Genomic DNA, 26,379 nt, shown 5'->3' with positions numbered 1-26,379 from the left:
AAAAAAAAAAAAAAAAAAAAAAAAAAAAAGGCTAAAGATAATGATAAATGTTCCTTTCAGATAAACCTAAGTTCAGTGAATGCTCAGCAAACCTCTTTATGATTTAGGTGAATTACTTAAACTCTCCAAAACTCAGAGTTCTCATTTACATAATAGAAAATACTCTTGTTTACCTGTCACAATTATTTTGAGGATTAAATAACACAATTATTTTGAGAATTCAATAGCATTTCTGCACAGAATCAGGTACATGGTAGCTGTCACCACCATTTTCAGAGGCTCACAATTTTCTTGCTCATCATTGCTTATGTACCTACCATTCAACCAACTTTTACATATTTTTTAAAAAGACCCTTAAGTAACCACACTGAATTCTTTAAATGCCTCCAATTATTTATTTGATAATACTAACAATTTCATTTCTTAACTCTCTAAATCTATTAAATCTTCTCTTTAGAATATCATTAAGATATTAGCTAAGAATCCTGGATAAACAAAACATTGATTTCCTAAATTATATATGTAATTATATATTAAATTGTATGTATAATTTATATATAAACAAATTTAGTGTGTGTTTATATATACATATTTTTTGAGAGGGGTATTTTTTTTGTTTTTTAAGAGACAGGGTTTTGCCATTTTGTCCAGGTCTCCCAAACTCCTGGACTCAAGTAGTCCACCTGCCTCAGCTTCCCAAAGTGCTGGGATTACAGGCATGAGCCACCACGCCTGGCCTCCAAATTATATTTAAAATAAATTATTAACTTATTTCAGTATCAGCAGCACTTAAATCATTAAGTCCCTGTCTTGTTCCAGACTAAACTATTTCTACGAAAAGAAGTAAATCAAGAAGCTTATGGAGGGGAAAACAAAAATCCCAGCACTATGAGTAGCAATGCTGTTTTTTTCTTATAACACATTATTGTGCAAGAATCCTGCATGTTTGTTGAGGAGGGAGATTGTTTCTAAATATAAAAAATATACTGCTTGCTACATTTGAGGGGAAGGTTTGGAAAACTATTCCTAAAGAGCCAGACAGTAAATATTTTATGCTGTTGTACTGAAAAGTAGTTACAGACAATATATAAATGAAAAGCATGGTTCTGTTCCAATAAAACTTTACAAAACTAAGTGGCTGGACCATAGGTTATTGTTTGTCAGTCTCTAAGATAATTATTTAACAGAAAAAAACTTTTTTTTGATCACAAAGAAAAAGAAAAATCATCCATAATCCCACCACCCAGAGAAAAACTGGTTGATATTTTCAGGGAATATCCTTTAAGTATTTCTCTGTGTGTATGTATGTTTCTATGTACGCAGTACAGTATCAACAGAAAACCTGAAATCATACTTTATTATAAACAGCCATGTCAATGTTTTCTACATGCTATTAATGGCTGTGGTAAGATATGAATGCATGAATATACCAATTTATCTAAATAATATGTCAGACATTTAGGTTACTTCTGATTTGCAAATACTCTGATTACTATCCATTTTTTTAATTGTTAATTTATGAAAAAAAATTATTGTTGTTCATGCCTTAAAGGTTTTTGCTTGAAAATATGAAATGACCATTTGTATTCCTTCTTTTGCAAACTTCTCATTATTCTACTTTGCCTATTTTCTGTTGGGCTATGAAAAATTTTAAAATACTAATTTGCAACTGCTCTTAATATAGTAAGGACATTAATGCTCTCATACATCGTAAATACCTTCCCCATTTCATTTAAATTTTGTTGAATTTTTGTCTTGCTTTTTGTCAGAAGTTTTAAAGTTTTATATATTTCAACTTATCAAGCTTGCTGCCAATGACTTATAACTTTATACTTCTTTATATTTATGCTTAGAAAAGCCTTCCCTTTGCACAGATAAGAACATGCATTCACATGATTTTCTTACTAGGCACTATAAAGCAATAAGAAATTAATGTAAATGTCTTAACATGCATATGTACATAAACACAAATATATGTCCATAAATACACATAGTGTTCCTTTGACTCCATCCTTTCCAACTTCTTGATTTCCAGGGCCTTACTTCAAGCACAAATCATCTTTCATCTAAGCCACTACATAGTTATCCTATTTCCATTCTCAGTGGCTTACTATCCATCCTCCACTATGTTACAACAAGTAACAACTTCAAACCTGAAAATCTCAACATACTGGTCTCTTGCTTAAAATCCTTTCAATGGGAGGTCTCTGATAAGTTACTGGTTACAGTGGTGACAGAGTTTCTGAATGTCCATTAATACCCTGTGTGTGTGTGTGTGTGTGTGTGTGTGTGTGTGTGTGTGTGTGTGTGTGTGCGCGCGCGCGCGCGCGCGTGTGTGTAGAAAACCAGGCCCGAGACTGCCTATCTTTAAAAAGTCCTACTCTCAGAGTTGGCCCTTGGCTAGCATTGTGAACTTGGATTTTGGAAAGGTTCCCACTGCCTTAACTAATAAAAGTGGCTCACTCACCGTGCCTAAACTTATTTATGACAGATATGGTTTAAGGCTGAACCACAGCTGAACATCTGATTTCCTTCCGGGAGTTTGGAATTTTGGTGTGTGCTAGGCAGAGGGCTATTAGATATAACCAACCCTCCAGTAAAAACCCTGGGCACTGAGGCTCTAACAAGCTTCCCTGGTAGGTATTTCATACATGCTGTCACAATTTGATCTTGGGAGCGGTTAAGCACATCTGCTCTAGGAGAAGACTTCTGGAAGCTCACATCTGGTTTCCTATGTCGTTCACCCCATGCACTTTTCTCTTTGCTGGTTTTACTTTGTATTCTTTCACTATAAAATAAATCATAGCCATAAGTATGACTATACACAGATCCTGTGAGTCCTCCTAGAGAATGATCAAATCTGGTCTTGGAAATCCCTAGCAGAGTGAGAGAGTGAGAGAGAAAGAGAGACAGAGACAGAGAGAGACAGAGTTCTGTGTGTGTGTTTTACAACAGATAATAAACTAGATGGCCAAAAACTAAAATCTCATAGACAACATTTACAACAAACTAGATGATCAGGTATTCCCATGAACCCCCAAATACATGATGATAGGTCAAACAATTAACAGCCATAAGTCCTTCCTGGTACTGGTGTTTGTGCAGAAGAAAGCAGAGGAAATAACAAGGAATCTGAAACAGACCTGAGAACAGAAGAAGCCCATAACAGCCAAAAGGTATTCACAGAAAAGCATGGTGGCCAATTTTACAACCTCAGCTGAAACCCAGAACATTCACTGTACTAATAAGGCTGTGCTACAAGCTTGAAGAAAAGTCTAAAGGACAAGGGCAGTTTAGCCAGAGAATTCCAAAACTGACCAGCCGAAGTGTGTCCCTCCCACATCAGGGCCCCACATTGGAGTGGAAGCAACCCTGAACAGGATGGAGACAACAGCGCTGAAGGAAACAAAGTTTCACAGATAGGATGAAAAGTAGATCAGAGCCAAGGAACCCCAGAAAGCAGGCAACCATTATTTAAAAAAGATTATTAAAACAATAGGGAGCTCTGTGAAGTTAGAAAAGCCACTTTGACCCCCTACCTCTGTCTAGAAGTTAAGGAAAATTAAAATGAATTTCACAGATATAACCCACACAAACTTATGAAAACAAAGAGAACAAGGAGAAAAATGTTCGCAACAGATGACAAGACAAAAAAATATATAGGATGTTAAAAAAACATAAATTTAAAACTCAGAAATGAGATGTCAGAACTTGGGAAAGAATTAGAAACGTTTAAAATCTCTTAAAAAATGAAGGCTTATTTAGAAGAAATTAAAAAATGAATAAACACAACAGATAATACCTTAAAGACCGGTTAAAAATAAATTTTTAAAAATCAAAAAGAAATAAGAGAAAAGCTTAAAAGCACTTGAGAAAAATGATAAACCACTGAAGATAAGCAAAGAAAATGCAACAACAAACAATCCAAAGAGAGAAAAAGAACAAATACTAAAAATTATAATTTAAGAAAAATTTCCAAAAATAAAAAAAAGATTTGAAACTACATATGAAGTAACACACAATGTACCTAACAATAGCAATACATAATGACCAACATCAAGATATATTCTAGAAAAATTATATGGCTTTAAAGAAAAAAAATTCCTTTGAATACCTAGAAATAAAAAACTAGTGACTTAAAAGGGGAAAAAAACCTATGAAATAACATAACACATTTGAGACCAAAGATAATAGAGTAACACTTAAGCTCCTCAAAGAAAATGTAAGCCTGCTACTAAATTACATTGAAAGAGAACTTGAACTCTCAAAAGAAAAAAGTCAAAAAGCAGAAGATACATACTTAGGAAAATAATATTAACACTGTGCTTATTTTTATTATAAAAATTTGGAAAATAAAATAATAGAGAACTGTTTAGGTAAATGATGGCACTGAATAATGAAATGCACGCAGTCATTAAAAATTATGGTTATAAAGACTAATAATATCAGGATACCCAGGGTAGATCACTAATGAGAACATGCAGAAAACAAGACTGGACAAACAGAATGAGTATAACTATATGGTTGGAAGACAGAGCTATACTAAGAAACACTATAAGAAAATATCTTTCAAATAGCTTTCCATTAAATAAAATTTGGAAGAGAAAAATAGAAGGAAAAAAGTTAATTTTTAAGAAGAAATATACAGATTATCTATTTATTCTATGCCTACAAGTCAATTATAAAACTGCTCAAGAACATAATACACAGGTTACTCAAGTGTATACAAATACTACAGAAATATACAGAGAATCAAAGAAATGTTATCATATAAACATTTTACACCAATGCTCCTATATAACATAAAAAAGACAACTTCTAGATAAAATATCTTTGTAGTCAAACTTTTTGAGTGCTACAATTCTGGTATAAACATAACCAGTCAATGAAATAAACCAATTTAGAATTAGTGTCATTCTTGAGAAAGCTGTTATTTCTAAAAATGTTATTAATATTTACATTTACTACCAGGTCTCTGTACTCAAGCAGACTATTAATACTTACAAAATCTACACATAAAACATTTCATTTAGGAAAAGTAAATGGATTTAGCATACACTGAAATATGTTAAACTTAAAATATCACAGAAAACCTACATTTAATGATCATTTTTTAATCTAAGGAATCCATACAATAGATTGACATTTGTAATTGCTTTGGAAAAGGCTGCAGTTTGAGAAAGGTAAGACAACTTAACCTATTTGTGAGCTTAAGATGCTGAACTTGCCAAATAGTGACATGCAATTATAACCTAAGCAGTCTGTCAGCCCAGCAGTTCTGCAGAAGCAGCAAAGCTCTTTTTCCCCCTGTAGAAAGACAATGTGATTGCCATAAAGCTAATAACTTTAATTCAGCTCATTTCGAAGTTGGACTCTAAATATATTCAGAAAATCTTATTTCTAATATAAAATTCAGCATGATGCAGATTCTGTGAGATTCCACATTACTGTCACTTTCACTAAGACACAATTTGATAATTTTTAAAGATTTCAAATTCTTGATTGTTCACAGAAACAAAAACAGAAAAAATTTTAATTTAATCATAAATGTGCCCCATCTACCATTTTTCTCAATAAGTAAAACTGATCAACACAGAATTTGGGCTTAAGTAACAGACTGTTTGAATTCAATTATGTCAACTTTTTGACAGATTTGAAATTTCTATGAACATTGTTTAAACTTAAATGAATATTACACATATTATAAACACACACATACACACACACTTTCTTTCTTCTTTTGGATACAGGGTCTTGCTCTGTTGCCCAGGCTGGAGTGCAGCAGCATGATCATGGCTCACTGCAGCCTCGACCTCCCAAACTCAATCCATCCTCTTGCCTCAGCCTCCCCAGTAGCTAGGACTACAGGTATGTACCACCTCACCTAGCTAATTTTTGTATTTTTTGTAGAGATGGGGTATAACCTTGTTGCTCAGGCTGGTCTCCTGTACTCAAGTGATCTACCTGCCTTAGTTTCCCAAAGTGCTGGGATTATAGGCATGAACCACTGTGCCTGGCCACAATATTTTTAAACTGAACTGAATTTTGAGAAATCTTAATAAAAGTTTTCTTAATGAATGTTTAAGTAGCAATTCAATGTTTTTGGCCACAACCAGATAAAACAGCCATTATTGCTTATAGAAAAAATAATAATTTGAAAAAAAGAAAAACATTCCAAAGATTTACATTATGCTGCCCATAAAAGTAAAAAATAAGTAGTAAAATCATGAAGACTATCTTCCTAAGAAAAAAGAGGCTGCATCCTTACCAACGGAGGCCAAAATGGTATACAAAACAAACGTAACTATTTGTTCCAGGGAAAGGGGGAAAAAAACAACAGACTCTAGTCAAATTTTTCACCATCTTTAATGCTCTCATTTTTAAATCAGTCTAAAACACATAATATGATTACTGGGGTCAAGCTGCAACTTGGTTTGGAGGGAACGTATTAAATCTAAATATGTTCAAACCATTTTAGAAAAGTAAATCACTAAAGGTATTTTAATGGATTGGTATTCATTAAAAGCTCACAATAGCGGCTAACATTCATTGACCTCTTACCAAATGGTAGGCAATGTGATAAAGACACTCATAATCTCATTTAGCCAACAACAACAACAAAAAAATCTCCTTAAAAGTATATTATTCTCGGCCGGGCGCGGCGGCTCAAGCCTGTAATTCCAGCACTTTGGGAGGCCGAGGCGGGTGGATCACGAGGTCAAGAGATCGAGGCCATCCTGGTCAACATGGTGAAACCCCGTCTCTACTAAAAATACAAAAAACATTAGCTGGGCATGGTGGCGCGTGCCTGTAATCCCAGCTACTCAGGAGGCTGAGGCAGGAGAATTGCCTGAACCCAGGAGGCGGAGGTTGCGGTGAGCCGAGATCGCGCCANAGATTCAGTGAGCCAAGACCATGCCATTCTACTCCAGTGTGGGCAGCAGAGCAACACTTAGTCTCAAAAAAGAAAGAAAACAGCTGGGCATGGTGGTGCGTGCCTGTAATCCCAGCTACACAGGAGGCTGAGGCAGGAGAATTGCCTGAACCCAGGAGGCGGAGGTTGCGGTGAGCCGAGATCGCGCCATTGCACTCCAGCCTGGGTAACAAAAGCGAAACTCCTTCTCAAAAAAAAAAAAAAAAGTATATTATTCTCGGCCTGGTGCAGTGGTTCACGCTTGTAATCCCAGCACGTTGAGAGGCCGAGGCGGGCAGATCACAAGGTCAAGAGATAGAGATCGTCCTGGCCAACATAGTGAAACCCCGTTGTTACTAAAATATAAAAATTAGCTGGGCGTGGTGACGGGCGTCTGTAGTCCCAGCTACCTGGGGGCCTGAGGCAGGAGAATTGCTTGAACCCGGGAGGCGGAGGCTGCAGTGAGCCGAGACTGCACCACTGCACTCCAGTCTGGCGCCTGGCGACAGAGCAAGACTCTGTCTCAAAAAAAAAAAAAATGTATATTATTCTCACTTGACAGATAAGGAAAAGGAAGCTTGAGAGTTAAGTAACTTGTTCAAGCTCACTCAGCTAGCTAACGTGCTTTACTCCTAGTGATCTCCAAATAAATGTGGGACTTACCATGTAAAGCTACACCAAAAGATCCTACAGAGATGCAGAATGCCCAAACAGGAGGCAGCAGGCCCATGAAGATCTCAAGTTCTAGTTTATCTGATCTTAGATAAGAGATAAGCTTTGAGCATTACTGTTTTCCTAAACTAGAAGATATATTTCAGTTCCCTGTGAAAAGTTATCAATGAAAATCATTTGAAAATCAATAATACAGCAACCTATCACCTAGAATTTTAAAAGATATTTGTGTGAGCAAGAAGCATGAGGACATGTTGGACTCCTGCACAAAGAGACAAGAAAATAGTGTAAAGTTTCCAGAAGCTATTCATCCTCAAATCCTTACAGATTCAGCTGCTCCTGGGCGAGAGAAACAAAAGAAAACAATCCTACCACTTCTGAAGAGTTGAGTTGTATGATCTGAAAGTCCTGGAATCTGTTTTCTCATTTGTAAAAGAGAACATATACCTCACAAGTTAGTAGCAAAGATTAAATGAGAGAATGTAATATAATGCAATGATCAGAGTGCAGAAACACAATAAATGGTGGTAAGCATTCTATGCAGTGATAACCTCTGCTTACAACGCTCTCCAAATCCTCTCACCACCTTTTCTGGTCCCTCCCCAACACCACAGGTCTGAATAACAGACTTTTCCTCAGGTTGCCACTGAGACATCATTTCCTTTGAAATGCTTTTCCATTTTTCCCAAATGGCTTAGGTGTTTCTCCTTTATGTTCCCTTGGAATTCTGCAGCTTATTGCTTTCATAGTACTCAATATTTTGTTTGGTTAACTATATATCTACTTGCTTATTGCTACTTTCATCTAGGATGGATAACTATGAATTATAAAGGCTAAATGATGTAAAACTTCCACATAAATAGTAAAATTTGCCCACAATATACAGCACCCTAATAAGATAAAGGATATCTACAAAACAAACCCACAATTACTATCATGCTTGGTAGTAAACAGTGAATACTTGCTTCTTCCTGAATTTGGGGACAATATAAAGATGTCCACTATCACCACTTCTATTCAACACTGGACTGGAGATCCCAATCAATGCAATAAAGAAAAAGTAATAAAATATGTAAAGATTAGGAAATAAGAAATAAAAACATTATTCACAGATGACAGACATGATAGTGTATAAAATGTAAATGCAAAAAAAAATCTACACATTCTTTCAAAAGAATCAAGACTGTCAAAACTATTAAGTGAATTTAGCAGAATTTCTGGATAAAACGACAAAATACAAATATCAACTGTATCAAAATACAAATATACCATGTTCATGGAAGAATCAATATTGTTAAAATAGTTCTTCCTAAATTGGTCCAGAGATCCAATATCATCTCAATCAAAATGAGGCAGATTTTTTGGTAGAAACAGGCAAGCTGATTCTAAAATTCAGCTGGAAATGCAAAAGGCCCAGAGTAGTCAAAGCAAAGTTAAAAATATCAAGACCTATCATAAAACTACAATAATTAAAACTAGTAACTCAAACTAGACCAATGGAACAAAATAGAATGACTAGAAACTAACATATACAGTTGCCAGTTTTGCAAGAAGGCATTACTGTAATTCACTGGGGATAGGTTGGTCTTTGTAATAAATAATGCTGATGTAATTAGTATCTATAAGGAATGTAGAACCCTCTCACAAAATACACAAAAATTAACTTGAAATGGGTCATAAAAAAACATAAACAAGAAAGACAAAACAACAAAGCTTCTAAAAGAAAACACAGAATAGTATCTTCAAAACCTTGAAGCAGGCAAGATTCTTCAAGAGAACACAAAAAGCAGCAAACATAAAAGAAAAGACTGACATGTGAGACTTGACTTCCTTAAATTTTAAGAACTTCTGTTCATTAAACACACATACACACACACACACACACACACACACACACACACAAAAGTTATTAAGGAGTAAAAAGGCAAGTCATGGCTGAAAAAAGATATACGCAACATGCACATCCTGAAAATGAATCTACCTAAAATACATAAGAAACTATAAATAAATTTTAAAAACACAACCCAATGTAAAAATGGGCAACAGACCTGAACAGTCACTTCACAAAAGACGACATATAAAAATATGCTTAACATCATTCAACGCGGACAAACGCAAATTGAAACCACCATGAGACAGCACTACACAACCATCAAAGTGACAAAAATAAGACAGATAATGCCAACTATTAGCAAAAATGTGGAGCAACTGGATCTCTCATAAAATTGTCAATAGAAGTGCAAAATGGCACAAGCACTTCAGAAAACTTTTCACAAAGTAAAACTATATGCCTATGCTACAATCCAGCAATTCCACTCCTATGTATTTACTTGAAAGAAATAAAAACATATCTTTAAAAGAAAGGATTTAGGCCAGGCGCGGTGGCTCACGCTTGTAATCCCAGCACTTTGGGAGGCCGAGGTGGGCAGATCACGAGGTCAAGAGATCGAGACCATCCTGGCCAACACAGTGAAACCCCGTCTTTATTAAAAATACAAAATTAGTTGGGCATGGTGGCATGCGCCTGTTGTCCCAGCTACTCGGGAGGCTGAGGCAGGAGAATTGCTTGAACCCGGGAGGCAGAGGTTGCAGTGAGCCAAAATCGCGCCACTGCACTCCAGCCTGGCGCCTGGTGACAGGGCGAGACTCTGTCTCAAATAAGAAAAGAAAAGATTTATACAAAAATATTCACAGTAGCTATCTTGTAATAGCTAAAACTGGAGACAATTCATTGCTCTTCAACAACAGAATGGATAAAAGGTGGCCAATTCATGTAAGGAAACACTACACAGTATTAATACAGTATGAACTGCTATTCCATGCAACAAAGCAAACATAATGATGCCTAAAATAAACCAGACACATGATTCCTTTTTTTTCCTTCTGAGATATGGTCTCACTTTGTCACTCAGGCTGCAGTGCAGTGGCACAATCAGAATTCACTGCAGCCTCAACCTCCCAGGCTCAAGTGATCATCTTGCCTCAGCCTCCCAAGGAGCTGGGACTACTGGCATGCACCACCACACCTGGAAATTTCTTTATATTTTTAATAGAGACAAGGTTTCGCCATGTTGCCCAGACTAGTCTTGAACTTTTGGGCTCATGCAATCTGCCTGCCTCAGCCTCCCAAAGTGCTCAGATTACAGGTGTGAGCCACCACATCTGGCCCACATGATTCCTTTTATAATATATGAGGTAGTGACCGGAAAAGGCAAAAGCAGGTCCTCTGGTGTGCTGGCAATGTTCTATATCTTGATTTTGTTAGTAGTTGTACTAATGTATGGCTATATACATAAAAATTCAACAAGCTGTACACTTAAGATATGTACACTGCACTTTATTACATGTTAAGTTACACCTCAATTGTTTTCAAAAATTTAAATCTTTTAAACATAATTAGGTCAAAAAGTATAGTCAAACCTAATGTTTTCAGGAATAGTCCTTCATGTCTAATTTTAATAAGAAAACTCTCTACCAAGATACAATAAAAATAAAAACTGGAGCATAAGAATATACATAGTAGTATCTGGTCTAATTTTTATGTTACTGAAAAGTCAGTCCAATATCAAAATACAAAAAACAAACAAACAAAAAAAAAGAAATCACCAAAACAAAATATCAGTTCCTGCTTTTATGACAATATTTGTATACTCTAAAGAGCAATCCTAGGGCAAATCATTTACCTTCATCCATAAAATACAGAAAGCAGATTACCTCTAAAGGCTATTTTTAATGTTCAAGGATTCTACGTTTCTGACATTCAACTAATTAAAACTCTGATTAGTTTCCCTGAATACCTTCCAAAACAGAAGTACTTTGTGTGACATTCAGTCTTACATCAATACTGTATTCATATTTACCCTTTCCCAATATTTTCTCACATTGGCCTTATGTAAAGCCCATGCACCTTCCTTTCTTGTTATTTTTGTTAATGTGATTTCCCCTATATAAAACTTTCCTCTCCCAGCTGGGTGTAATGGCTCATGCCTATAATCCCAGCACTCTGGGAGGTCAAGGCAGGAGGATCACTTGAGGCCAGGAGTTAAAGACCTGCCTGGACAACATAGTGAGACCCTGTCTCTAATATTAAAAAAAAGATAGTAATTTAGCCAGGCTCCCACTTGAGCCCAGGAGTTGGGGCTGCAGTGAACCACGATCATTTCCCTGCATGCCAATGTAAGCCACAGAGTGAGAGTGAGACTCTGTCTCTAAGAAAGAAAGAAAAAAATCCCTCTTCTAAAGCTTTATGTTTGCCTAATAAAATCTTTGTCATCTCTAAATATATTCATACATTCAAATATTTATTAAGCATCTTCTCCACATAAGGCAGGAAACTAGACAATAAACTGAGGACAAAGAAACAAGCCATGATTCCACCAATAATGTGGACATGTAAAAAAGACTAACCCTGGCCTGGTGGGGTGGCTCACGCCTGTAATCCTAGCACTTTGGCAGGCCAAGGTGGGCAGATCACCCGAGGTGAGGAGTTCAAGATCAGCCTGGCCAACATGGTGAAACCCCATCTCTAGTAAAATATAAAAATTAGCCAGGCACAATGGCAGGTGCCTGTAATCCCACCTACTCAGGAGGCTGATTGGAGACTCGCTTGAACCCGAGAGATGGTGGTTGCAGTGTGCCAAGATTGTGCCATTGCACTCTAGCCTGGGCGGCTGAGCAAGACTCCGTCTCAAAAAAAAAAAAAAAAAAAAAAACCAAACAACAAAAAAGGCTAACGCTAATACAAGTTAGAATCAAATAACTGGCAAAGAGGCCAGTTTATATTGTCATAGCAAGACAAAATCCATAAGCCTTAGACCTAGGTGAAACTCCGCTACCCTGTCAATTTTCCCTATTTTATTCCCAGATAGTCTTCTCTCAATTGTTCTGAATCACCATCAGACTGTTTTATATCACTTACTCATAACACCATTTATATATCTGTATTATTCCCCCAATACATATGAAACTTCAAAAAGACGTTTTCCTGTATGCTTTTCATATGTACTAAATTTTTTTTTTTTTGGGACGGAGTTTCCCTCTTGTTACCCAGGCTGGAGTGCAATGGCGCGATCTCGGCTCACCGCAACCTCCGCCTCCTGGGTTCAGGCAATTCTCCTGCCTCAGCCTCCTGAGCAGCTGGGATTACAGGCACGCGCCACCATGCCCAGCTAATTTTTTGTACTTTTAGTAGAGACGGGGTTTCACCATGTTGACCAGGATGGTACTAAATTTTTTAAGCACTAAAGAAATACTATTCAAATAATAATTTTAAAAACTACTTTCCAAAAGTGAAGATCTCCCCTATTTTATCTGATAATAGTTATAGTCAAAGAGATTACAATTAAATTAAGTAAAAATTAAAAGAACTTGCACCTCATTGAAAATTTCTATGGAGAATTTTATGGAAAGTTAACCAAGAGTTAGGTTCCTTGAAAAACTGAATTTATTCTTTTAAATATTTTTATAAAGGAAAAAAGTGACTTACTTTCCTTTCAGAAAGTTTCCTAAAACATTCTTATATTAACCTGAAATATATAAGCCTTGATATTTTATAATATACCTACAAAAACAAAAATACAAAATTTAATTACCCTCTGCCTAACCAATCATTCCATGTCCACAAAACAGTATTTATGAGGGTATCTGTCTTGCAGCTGACAAAGTCAGAGCTATGTAACACACTGCTATTACAGTAATGCTGTAGAAAGATTGATAGCCATTTTTTACATTTAACCTATTAACAACTATTTTGTATTTTATTATACTGTATACAGTTATAATCTAGGAGGATGTGACTATTTGATTACATAATCAAATTTATACAAGCACCATAATCTAGTATAAATTAGCTTGCTATCTGAGTATTTTAAAACACTACCATTATAAAACAGCTACCAGTAAGTTTTTCAATCAAGCATTGTAAAAACTTACATTCAAAGCTTTACGTAAGATATAATTCAAAATCTGTATTACCAACTTTACTCTGAATAAACTCATACTGTACCTGGTTACTACCATGGCCAAAAGGAGTACTAGATAAATTAGTGGTTACACTGTGCAAAATAATTTCACCACTAAGAGAACCAGAAGCAATGTAGCAATCATTCCAATTGTATGTTACACAAGTTACTTCATCTTTATGATCCTGAAAGAGAGAAATGAAAGTAAGTACACTGCCCCATAACCCCCACAGCCCATTTTCATGTTTCTGTAAATACCATATATTATGTATTTGCCAATCTGATATTTGCTTTAAACTTTTCCTCAAATAAACAGAGAATTATTTTTCATAACCATAAAAATGGTCCAGGGACTCTTGAAAAGAAAAAGAGAGAGACATTATGGAAAGGTAATTTTCTACATGGCATTATGTCTACCTTAAAGAATTCACTCCTCTGACAAATAACAGGTATTGCAAGTTGACTATTGTTGAGTTCCTGCTTTAACATGAAAATGGCAGAGAATATGCTAAATAAATGATGGAGGCAAAGTGTCAGAGGACAGAGAAAGAGCTACTGTGAACGAAGTTGACAGAGGAAACTTTATGGAAGACATAAAGCTGGAGTTCAACCTTAAAGAAAAGAGAAAAATCATGGGAAGGGGAAAGAAACCAGATGTTACACAACGTAAGAGTGGAAAAAACAAATGAGCAAGACACGTGTGAGATAACAGCAGCTGCTTCCATTTGCTGAGTATCTAATAGTGCTGAGAGTTTCATATATTATTTAATGCTTAGAAAAGCCTGAGAGTCAAGGTCATTTTGCCCATTTTATAAATGAGGTACAGGAGACACAGAGAACTTAAGAAACCTGTGCAAGCTCATGTAACTGCTAAGTGACAGAGCCAGGATTCAATTCCATGTCAAACTCCAAAGCCTCTGTTCCTTCCATGATACCAGGCTGCCTCTCAAATCCAAATGGGAATTCACATTGAGGAATAAAACTGTTGGGTTTTAAACAAACTGAGTTCACAAGGACTATGTTTTTCAACATCAAATTAGAGATGTCTAGCAGGAGCAGGTAAAAGTGATCAAAATTGGGAGAAGAGTTTTTAACAGTTTGATGCCATATCTTAATAATACCAACTAATAATCCTCATATCTAATAATTATGTAATTATTTATATTTTTATTCATATTAAAATTATATTTTTATTTATATTTATGTATATCTATGTAATAGCAAGAATAATAGCTATGACAGTCCACCTATATTACAACTTTATCAAGTAGTCTGTCAAGTATTTTCAGAGATTTCTTTACCTTTTATTCCTTTCCTAAAACCAAGAAACACTTGCTATCCTGAGGAAAAAATGTTTGATGAGAAGAAAAAAGGAAGAGCAGACATTTTGTGTATTGTTCCCATTTGGGAAATTAAGAACATGGGGTCCAATATAAAGAGGTCCAATATAAAATTCTGTGACTCTATAAAGAGGCAAGTTTCTTCCTAACTTCAACTGTGGAAAATAAGTCATTAAGCAAACATTTACTAAGAACCTATCAAGTGCCAGAAATTGTGTTAATCACCAGGGAGAGGACTGCAGAGCAGAGATCCAGAGGTAAAAGATTAGATTTCCCACTATCACAATGAGTTAAAATATTCATTAACAGAATGAATGAAGGCGCTAAGCACTAAGAATTTTACACCAAAGAGAGAGAAAACCATCCAGAGAAATCGTGAAAGCTGAAGATAGAAAAATGAATCAAATATGGCCATGCAGGATGGGGCAAATGAAGTTTACATGGGTTAAAGAAAGTTGTTCCTCTGTGTATACATGCAGATATGATTACATTTTTCACATTAAATTTTTAAAAGACAAAAATCAATTTTAAGATCAACTTCTAAATATTAAAAAGACAATATAATGAAAACTAGAATTCAAAAAAATCATAACCAGACTTTCTTATGCTGAATATTTATTTTCTGAAACTGCAAAAAGCTAATTAGTAAAGAAACAATAATTAAAAATAGTAAATTAGTTTATAAAATATTTCATTACCAAGTTAAAAATACAAACACACACACACACACACACACACACACACACCCGAGCAGCCAAATATATTGCATAACTAAGAAGCTGACCTCCCCAACTCTGATTACTAAATTGAATACTATCATCCCCAAACAACTCTCATTTTTTCCAGTGTGCCCTAAAACAAGATCCCTGATGACCAAAAACCATAGTTTACAAAAATGAGTGAAGTGGTTCATTCAAACAAAAGCAGAACTAAAAGAAAAATTAAGAAAAAAGCTTTAAACATTGATCATATGCATTAATGCTATACATGGAAAAGCCAAAAAAAAAAAAAAAAAAAAAAAAAAAAAAAAAAAAGCAAAAAAAAAAAAAGCAGTGGCTCAAGCCTGTAATCCAAAAAAAAAAAAAAAAAAAACCCACAAGTTTTTGGCTAAATAGCACCTTTATTTTCCCTAACAAATCTTAGTTCAATTCTGAAGCCCCTTATTTTTATCATAAAAGCTCAAAAATAAAATTTGGTAACTAGACTAAATGCATTGTAAGATATCCATTATTTTGTGAAGACTTTTTAAAATTGCTTACCTTAAGAGATCGATGAAGTCTTTTTGATTTTAAATCCCAAATATTAACAGTGTTATTTAGGCCTCCGCTTACCAAATACATAGATGTAGAATTTAAACTGACACATGTCTGCTTTTGCTATTTAAAAAAAAAAAAAAAAAAAAGTTACCTTAATTGAACAGAGCCCAGAGCTGACTGTCAGGTCTCATCCAACACTTAGTAAGCATGTGATAAATATTTGCTAAATTAAATACCATAAACATGCTAATATTGTACTAAAGAGCCACCATCACTGTCTTTCACATGGATCCAACAGCTTTTAAGGGGGTCAAAAATGCTTCAAGGAAATCAAATAGATTTGCATTCACTTCCGGAGACCCAGTGAAGATACAGGAAGCTTAGAAAACACCAGCAGTCCTGGTCTCCCATCAGGGCTTTTTTGCCCATCCCAACTCCCCTTGATAAAGTCTGCTCTTGTATTTGCACAGAATATCCTAAATTAAAATCAATCCCCAGCTCAAAAAATGCTAAAAATAGAAGAGACTTTAAAGAATTTCCAAGTGTAGAGCCCTCATTTTACCGATGGGGTAAGTTTTTTTTTTTTTAAAGAAGTCAAGATACTTGCCCTAAGTCTCCCAGCAAATCTCCCTGTTAAGGAGACCAAGTCTCAGACATCAGGTCATCAAAGCCTGACCTCAATTGTTCCCCATCTCTGTAAAGACACCATCCAGTTTCTCAAGATAAAAATCTAGAATAACCCTAGATTTCTTGTTCTCCCTCCCCTCCAATCTATCAGTAAACTAACTCCAACCCAAAAATAAATCCCACATGGCTCCCCTTTATCTATCACTACTACTAACAATAACCCAAACCTTGCCAAACCATGATAGCAGCTTCCTAACTGGTTTCCCTGTTCCCACTCCTGCTTTCCTATATTCCATCCTTCATAAGTAGGGTGGGCTTTAAAAATGTAAATCAGATTATGTCTCCTTCCTGTTTAAAAATCTTCAATCGATTCCAATAACACCAAGAATAAAACCATTTACCTGGCTTTTGAAGTCCTATTTAACTGGCCTTATCTCATCTTTTACCATTTTCTTCCTCATCCACTAATTAATTCTCCAGCCATACTGACCTTCCATTCCTTAAACTTACAACCCTATGTTTGCCCCAAGGCTTCTACACAGCTATTCTCCTTGGCTAGAAAGCTAAATTCTCTGAACCTTGGTTGGAAGACTTTCCGGCCAATAAATACCAACTTAAGTGTCACCACTTCAGGGGACCTCCACTGGCTACCTAATCTAACTTGCTATCACAGCATCTTATTTTAGTTTTCTGCATGATAACTTATGAATATCTGGGTATTTTTTGTTTACTGGTTTACTGCCTGTCCCCTGCCAGAATGTCAGTTTCACTAGCACAAAGCCCATATCCATGCTCTATATTTATAGAATAAATGGCTAAAATACAGAGGTTGTCAAGTTCTCAATGAGTATCTTTGAGTGTCACCAATCTGGTGGTGCCATCAGTAACTATGCTACACAAAACACAATGTTGCATTTTTTTTCCTATGTAACCTTCAGATGCACTATGAAGTTACATTAGTTGTAACTTCCACAGTGCATCCTTGGATTCTTCAAATCCAAAGGGGACATTTTATGACTTCATTAAAAGTTAAAAGGCAAGTTATGTAGGTTTAGGCAAATCATCTCACCTTTCTGAGCCTGTGTTTCTGCATTTGAGAAACCAAAGGTGAAGACTAGATCTACTGTCCTTATCTTGAGAGTCCATGCTTCTCAGAAATATCCTCTGCTCAAAAGAGATTCTTTAAAGGGTGCAGATAGTCCCTTCCCTCCCCCGATTACAGTCCCTAAGGTTTCTTCTAGCTCTGAAATTTTGACCAAGAGTATCAACTAACATAAAAATAGCACGATGCACACAACATCAATGTTTCAGTATAATTGCTGTAATTCTCCTGCAGATACCATTCTAGGAATTGACTTTGGTTGAAGGAGACTAGTAAGATTTAGAATCTGGTTGTTACTGCAAATTAGGACAGTTTGCTAAGTACTATCAAAACAACCTTTAAAGAAAATAGAAAAGGTGTCCATCGAGGATCAATATATTGGGATTCTAATCATCCCCAACTATAACTACGCTTAAGGGCCCAGAACAAAACTTATGTTTAGAGCTGGCTAACCCTGTCTTTTTTATGATAAAGTATTATTAATGCAGCTAATGAACTTAAATAATTAATGGAAATTGTATAGTCATTACAGGAATCCTGTACCTCTCAAGATTCAAGGCAAAAGGTACAATTCTACTATAAACAGATGAAATATAAAATCAAAGAAAATAAATATGAAAAAGTTCTCTAAAATTTTAAAATGAGTAGAATCATAACTCATTTTCTCAAGTAAAAAAGGTCTAATGCCTCAAACAGTACACAAGTAAGGGGACTTAGAACTAACAAAGTGGTTATTAGCACATTAATATGTTACTTTAAATATTTTTATAACTAAATTAAAATGGATTCAAAATTTGAATTCAACTAATCTTTTATCCATCAGCATTATGATATGATTTGTTAACTATGGGAAAGAGGGCTAAGAATCATAGCAACTAATTTGGAATATTCACAAAACTCTTAGAATTATTGTCACACTTGTGAATACCATCTGTTATTTTTATACTTAAACAAACAAACAAAAAAAGCTCCCAAATACTGGTTCACTAATTCTAAGGCATAATGCATAAAAGTAGTATGTATATATAGTGGTAGAGGTAGCAGTCAAAATTGTTTTCATGTTGACATTAACAAATGTTTTTTGAACTTCTCAGGATATAAAGATCCAAAGATGGCTAAGATGTTTTGCCTGCTCTTGAAGACTTGAGTTTTCCTTTTATCAACCAGGGACATTCTGTGCCTTGATTTTGCTTAAGACAGGTTAAACAGAGTGCCTCAAACTCCATTTCTACTGTTAGCAGATGTTCTCCCTGTCTCAGTCTCCAACATCTGTGGTTTAGAACTGAAGTTCAGGTCAATCCCACCGGATACCTTTAGGAGAGGACTGATAAAAATCATGAGTCCTCTTTAAATTAGTTGAGCTTTTATTCAGTTGTCCGGTTGTTTTCTAATTGGGCTACCTTACCTATCCCAGTGTGTAAAATTATGACAATTCATAACAATTTAGAATCTGCTATAAAAACTTTGAAATGAAAAAAAAAAAAAAAAAAGAAAAGCTATCAACTACTCATACTTTTTTATTTAAATCCTATCCTATTTAAAAAAGAAACAGCTGTCAAGTAGTATGTGACTGGAAATGAAGAAGCCAGCATTATCCTCAATCAGAGGGATTAACTTATAAAACAAAAGGATAAGGCAACAACATGCAATGAGAGCTCCATTTAAATGCCCTGGGACCTAAACTCATTATGACAAAGCCAACCTGTGAAAGGAGAGTGTGGGGGAGCTCAAACAGGCCCCTCAGTACAGGTGGACAGAATCTGAAGCAGAGGGCTACCATCAGCTTTGGGTCTTTTCCTGATGGTCCTAAGCCCAAGATCAGTAAAGCAGTGCTGTGTCATTAGAGTTCATATGCTCAGGTCAACCTAGTAACCTATGTGGGACATCAGAGCAGCAACAGGGATCCTCTCCAACTGAAGGAAAATAGAGAAATGAAGTGCCTAGTTAACCAAATTCAAGTCTTCAGTTGTTCCCCTAATACTCAATACTATTTTACCTAAAAACGCTTCGCTTCAATAAGTATACATATCTTGTTTTTAAGTATTACCATATTATTTTGAGCTTAAGTTAAAAATGATGCTTTTAAACACCTTTATATTTAGTCACAAGCACCATAATAAATAAGCAATTGCCAGGCAAACAAAACTAAGATTTTTAAAAGTTTAAACAAAAAAATCACTTACCCCTTCAGCAAGCTCTAAAAGTGGAAAAGGTTGACATTTGCAACTTGAAACAACTATTTTGTCGCCACTAGAAGATGCTGTTACTAAAAAATTGTCTAAATGAAGAGTTATGGAGCATCAAACAATCCATGAACATCTATAGCACTAGACTAAGAACTGCAATTATAAAAGCAAACACACTAGGAAGACAATGAGTACAGCTTATATATTAGCTTTCAAAAATGGCTCATGTTACTATTAATAATTACTAAGACTAATTCTTTGTTACTACTGCAGGGAAGAGCCATCCTTCTTTCTGGCTCTACTATCACTCAAGAGCTATTTAACCCATGTGAAATACTACTCTGTTTTCAAAGAGTAGGCCGGAGGGCTAATTTTATCCTTCAAGAATGAGAGCATGATAAAAGCAGCACCAGCAAATATCAATCAACCTTTTCATCTGCAGAAATTGTTCAAGATATTAACCCAGTGCTTGGTACCAATCTAAACTAGGAAGCAAACATCCATACTAGTCTCCTATTTTTCTATTTAAAAAAAAAAAGCCTGATTTTTTTCCCAGAACATGAATTTTTGTGACAGAATGTTTCGATCTTAAAGAATTAATCTTAAATTAAGAATGAATACTACTTAAATTAAGAATTAATACTTCTTAAATTAAGAATGAATATTGTAACTTACAAATATTTTATAAACATGTATGGTTAAATAGGAATTGTTTGTTATGAACGAGTTTTAATTTTTATATAAAATTTAATTTAATCTTAATTTAAAATTGTATTTACCTTATTTTACATGAATTATAAGTACAACAATCAGTAAACACAAACAATAAGTATTTTAAAACTAAAACAATTAAACATAACAATATAACCAAGAGTAAGAGCCTAATTTTGAGAGCCATAACAAATTAAAATATCAGAAGTTTAAATCTGTGCTTTTTAGCAATTAAAATCTGTGAGTAAAAGCAATGGAGAAAGGTTAGACACTCAGAATCCCTAACTGCATTTACTTTTGAATGTTTTGGATAACTTTCAAGTATTTTGTAGACAGAGCACAGGTTGTAATTTTATTATGATACATGATGCAAACAAAATCATTTCTACCTAGATATCACAATAGTGAGAAAAATCATTTCCCTTTCCTTGGCTTCTTCCTCTGTTTACCACTACTCTTCTCCTTAGAATATAGAAAAGGACTGAAATACAATGTGGGTGGCTAATCTAGTTACTTTTTTATTTCTCTTGTAGTTTTAGAAATCATGAAAAAGTGAGGAACATAAGCTAAAGGACAAAAAACAAACCTGTAATCTATCTGGCACTTCACATTAACCCCATTCTTGAAATCTATGCTATGTGGACCCCAAGTTGCTAAGGCTGGGAATTTTTGCTTTTCAGTAATTAAACTCTCTGGAAGTGATCAAAGCCTTATTAAGAATAAGACTGTAGGAAGGCTTTCAGTGCACATCTGCTCATACAAGAAAACTATAAGACCAATTTCCAAAAGTCATACAACACTATTTCATAGTCACATCAGTTTTGTTGCTAGACTGTTAAGTAGCACATCAGTAAATATCAACTCCTAGTAAAACTCCTTGAAACAAAAGTCAACCAAAAAATAATCTTACTACGAATTGCTACTTTTCTCTTATACAGTAAGAGCGAAAATTAAGCTCTAAAGATAATGAAAATCTAAAAATAGAGAACAGCAACTTCATATACTTGTCACTCTCTTTAAAACATTTTCCCTACTACACATCTGGAGAGTCCTTCAAAAAGGCACTCACTTTACCATCAGTTTGATTAACAGAGTACCAAAGTAATTTATTTTACTGCTTTAATACAAAATCAAGGAATGATAAGGAGGTAAATTTAATTCAGTAAGAAAATGTGTCCTTTTTGCTATATACATGCAAGAATAGTTAGGTTCCTATAAAACTTTCAATATTTTTGTTCCTGAGTCATATTTTAAAGCTTTTTTTCATCAGAAAGTAGAATTTAGTACTTTGGTGTTGATAAAAATCAGACAAATGTTAAAATTTAATTCGTTAAGAAATAGCGTAGGAGTTTCACAAAAGAAAATTTCTAACACACCAATTATATAAAACATTTTCATATAAAAGGTGATAAGAGTAGTATGGTTACAGCAGTGTTTCTCAACTGGGAGTGATTCAGGCAATTCTGGAAACCTTTTTGGTTGTCACAACTAGAGGCTATTGGTACCTGATGGGAGAAGGCCAACAAACCTTCTCAACATGGTACAATGTACAGGGAAGGCCCAAAACAAATTTTCTGCCCCCAAATGTCAATAGCGCGGAGTTCAAAAACCCTAGTTTGCAGTCTTCACTCCCTCATTTTATTTTATCCACATTTAGAAGCTCACCAAGACAGGGAAGGCGTTAATAAGAAACATAAAAAGCTTAGAAAAATTCAATCTAGATAATTTTACTATGTCTGTTTAGGAAATAATGTAATTTTCATCACACACACACACACATACACACACACACAAAGAGACAGAGAGAGAGAGAGAGAGAGAGAGAGAAATATGGAGAGTACATCAGTAAGATGGAGATAATGGACAATTTTTTATCTCCTCCTCAACTTGCTTCTGCCTTCAAGTTCTGTCTTTAATTTTCAGTTCAGATTCACAAATACCCAAATGCAGATGCAAAAACTCATTCCAAAACCTTTTAGAATTATTTCCATAATTACCCACCTTATTCCATTTGGTTCAATAAGAAACTTTTGATAACTAATTCTACGACGTAGTCATAGTACACATTTTTTTTAATAGCAGTGTTTTCCAATGAAGTGATTTGTAACTAAATTTTTCAATGAACCCAACAGACAAAATCAGAGTGCATTCATATGATATACTGTTTTGTAAACTACTATTTTACGTTTTCTATCCTTCATAGAAAATGCAAAATATATATCTCAGTATGAGGCACAGTATGAGAAAAAGTTTCATTGACAGTGGTTGTTTAACCTAATAAGTGGTTTATGATTTTGGTTTTTGTCTGTTTGCTTGTTTTTTAAAGGATACTATTGCTGCTCCAACATATTGAGCTGATTCCACATGGTGACGTGTGTGGGTTGAATTTATCCACCAATGTCATAGATGAAGCATCCCATATTTTAATATCATCTCCTGATGAAGCAAATCTGAGGTTTTCCTGCATGACTGCGCCTACAAATAGTTTAAAACAATATATTTTAAAAACATTTAATACACATATTCAAAAAAGGTCAAAATCTAATCTAAAACAAGTGGCTCTAACTCGGCCATTTTTGTTCCAAACAGTGCACTCACCAAAGTAGTTGAAGTGATCTTCCTAAAACATAAGCCAGATTACATTATCTTAGCTGACCCTTCCAATGGCTGCTCACGGTAATTATAATGAAATCCAGCCTCCTTAGCCTGCCTTACATGTCCTGGGCCCCATGTAACTCTCCTCTTTTCACTGGCCTTCTGTCTGCCTCATACAAAAGCAAGGTTATTCTGACCTCAGTGTCTCTTCATTTTGCTGCTCCCTTTGCCTAAAATGTTTTCCCCAGATTCCCATTGTCACCTCCTACTCATCATTCAGGTCTTAGCTCAAATGTTTCCTCCTATGAAAGGCCTTTCCTGACCACCCCGGCTAAAGCAGCCCCTTACCCGGTAAGGGGCTTACCAGGTTACCCTATATCCCACTACCTGATTTCATTTTTTTCATAGCACTTCCTATTATCTGAAATTTGGAGTGCAATGGCGCAATCTCAGCTCCGTGCGATCTCTGATCACCACAACCTCTGTCTCCTGGGTTCAAGAGATTCTCCTGCCTCGGCCTCCCGAGTAACTGGGATTACAGGCATGCGCCACCACATCCGGCTAATTTTGTATTTTTAGCAGAGATGGGGTTTCTCCATGTTGGTCAGGCTCGTCTCGAACTTCCGACCTCAGGTGATCAGCCTCCCGAAGTGCTGGCACCACAGGCGTGAGCCACCACGCCCGGTCACTATCTTAAATTTTTATTTGTTTTCATAATAATGTCTATCTCTCCATACCAGAGTCTTGAAACACTTCTGGCACACCACAGCTTTTCAACAAATAATTGTTAATAAGTAACTTCCTAATTTTTTAAGAAATGTATGATGATAAACTAACATTTGTCCAGGTCAGAATCTAGTCACACCAGTTTTCCCAAATAACTGTAAAATTAGCAATATGGTCAAATAAGATGCCACTAAGTCCCTATACCAATACTTGAACTACAGTGTCTTCACTCATTTATTCAGAGTATACAGTTGTAACACGTAATTCTAACAAGGTGATTTCACAAACCAAGGAAGTTTAGAAAACAGAAGGCAAGGAAATTGCTCTAGGCAGGCACTTTAAAGAGTGACAAGTAATAATGAACAATAGGTGAGGAAAAAAATGATCAAAAATACATGGGAGAAAGGGAAAGGGAGAGGGCACAGAATTATACCTCCCACATAGCCCTAGTATGGAAAGTGCAAGACTACTGCACAGCATTAGTGATGTCACAGATAGGTCCCCGAGTCATTAACAGAACATCACACTTATGTCTAGTTTAAACCATTTCAGAGGACAAGTTAAAGGCATCATTATAGAAACTTTTCACTCTCGAGGCAAAAAGTTAATGTGATTCACTCATTTGCTTCCTTATGTTCCATTCATCCGATACAGTGCTACTAACTTTAAAGTTACCTGCTGAAATGTTAACATAGTGTTTGGATTTGGTGCCTTAAACCTGTGTAACACGTGCCCTCTTGGTTCACAAGTCAAGGAACAATGAATGAATTGCTGGAAAAGCGATCTCTAAGCCTTGTAAACACAACTGCAAGCTGTGTCTACCCGCATGCTACACCAGGCCTGTTGAGCTGCGGGGTGTAGTGGGGAGATCACTCAGGCCAGGGCTCAGAAAACCTGGATTCGAACGATCTGCTCCAATGAAGGAGACAAAACTCGCCAAGTGATTTACTGTTTTTCACTCTTAAAGCGGAGCGGGGAAGAGGACCATCTGCCCAACTACCTCGGTCTCCTGAGAACTGAGCACATTTAAGGGAGAGGCTTTACATCAGTCCCTCAAAGAGGGTCCCATGGAAAGCGAGCAGTCAGGACACAGGCGGTAACGTCGGCCTGGGTTTAGAGACAGCGGCTACGGGAACCAATTCAGCTACCCCACTCAGCTGAAATGCAAGTTCTCCAACTTTCAGTCACCAAAAATGCACTTTATTTGCAGGACAACCGCTCAATTGGGGCTACCCTGTAAAATGCATCCGAGTACAGGGCAAAAGAGAAGTACTTGAGGTTGACAATTACAAAAAAAAAAGACAGAAAGAGACGGGCTTGTGGAAACGAGGCAAACTTTTCGGAGGCAGCACATCCCCCAGGGCCAACACCAACCTTACCCCAGCTGACCTGGGCCGCCTCTCGGGAGGTGCGCGACCTCGGCCCGCTGCTCCCGGGACGCTTCAGCGCTCAGCGCGCCGCTTCGCCCCTGCCAGGCAACTGCTTGTGGCGCGCAAAGCCCAAGGACCTCCGCCCCGCCCTCTGAGGGGGACACGGGGGCCCCTGGGATCCGGAAGGTGCACGGACGCGGCGGGCGGCGCCCCGCAGATCCCAGCACCTCCGGAACCTCACCTCTCTGCGGCAACACAACAGGGGGCCGCGGCCCGTTCAGCGATGGGCTTCCGGCTCCCGCTTGGACGGTTAAACTTCGGCGGCCGGAAGTCCCGCCCCGAGTGACGTCACGCAGCAAGGCGCTGCCTGCAGCTGTGGCTCCTGGCCGGACGGGAAAGGGGCATAGAGGCTCTGGCCGGGGCAACGCTGCGGCTCCACGGGGAAAGTTATCCCAGTGCCAGGGCGGGAACAGCGGGCCAGGGCAGCTCTCTCTACGCCCCAGCGACGGAGCTCCGGCCACTGGCAGCTGCTCTTTTGTCATTCACTTGCTCTCTACTGTGTGCCAGGCACTATGCTAGACTCTTGGGTATACAGTGATGTGTTTAGCCTGGGGACACAGGAGTACAGTGAATTCTCATGGTGCTTGGCCTCGTGGAGCTTACAATCCACTATAGGAGGCTGACGTTATTAGATAATTAAATGGAAAATGAAACTATGATAATGAAAGGTATAAGTTGCACGAAGACCCATAATAAGGGAAACTATTGTAGATGTGGATTTAGGAAAGGATGCCTACCTGCAATTTACCAGCCAGGAAATGCACTCAGACTGAGAAATAACCCGAACAGTAAGCGTCTGCACTAACCGACTTCAAAACCTATGATCTTTCTTTCTCATCATGCTGCGAGGTCAAGAACATC

At 36.5% G+C, this 26,379-nt stretch overlaps 1 protein-coding gene across 3 annotated transcripts in view; it reads right to left on the bottom strand.

Annotated features, from left to right (window-relative positions):
• Nucleotides 1–25,818, bottom strand: part of NEDD1 (NEDD1 gamma-tubulin ring complex targeting factor) — a 46,672-nt gene extending 20,854 nt beyond the window's left edge. The window contains exons 1-5 of one of the 3 annotated variants that reach the window (XM_017516313.2): nt 25,700–25,818; nt 23,099–23,242; nt 20,054–20,148; nt 16,145–16,261; nt 13,590–13,730 (exon numbers count right to left, since the gene is read on the bottom strand). In XM_017516313.2, the coding sequence (XP_017371802.1) occupies nt 13,590–13,730; nt 16,145–16,261; nt 20,054–20,148; nt 23,099–23,234 (489 nt within the window). In that variant the 5' untranslated portion in view covers nt 23,235–23,242; nt 25,700–25,818. The other 2 variants (XM_017516328.2, XM_017516321.2) reach the window with 2 other exon arrangements.
• Nucleotides 25,819–26,379: the final 561 nt, after the last annotated feature.

Source organism: Cebus imitator, unplaced genomic scaffold (assembly GCF_001604975.1).
Source record: "Cebus imitator isolate Cc_AM_T3 unplaced genomic scaffold, Cebus_imitator-1.0 Scaffold18, whole genome shotgun sequence".
In the NCBI taxonomy this organism is placed as follows: domain Eukaryota; kingdom Metazoa; phylum Chordata; class Mammalia; order Primates; family Cebidae; genus Cebus; species Cebus imitator.
This window is presented reverse-complemented; position numbering and strand designations above follow the sequence as displayed.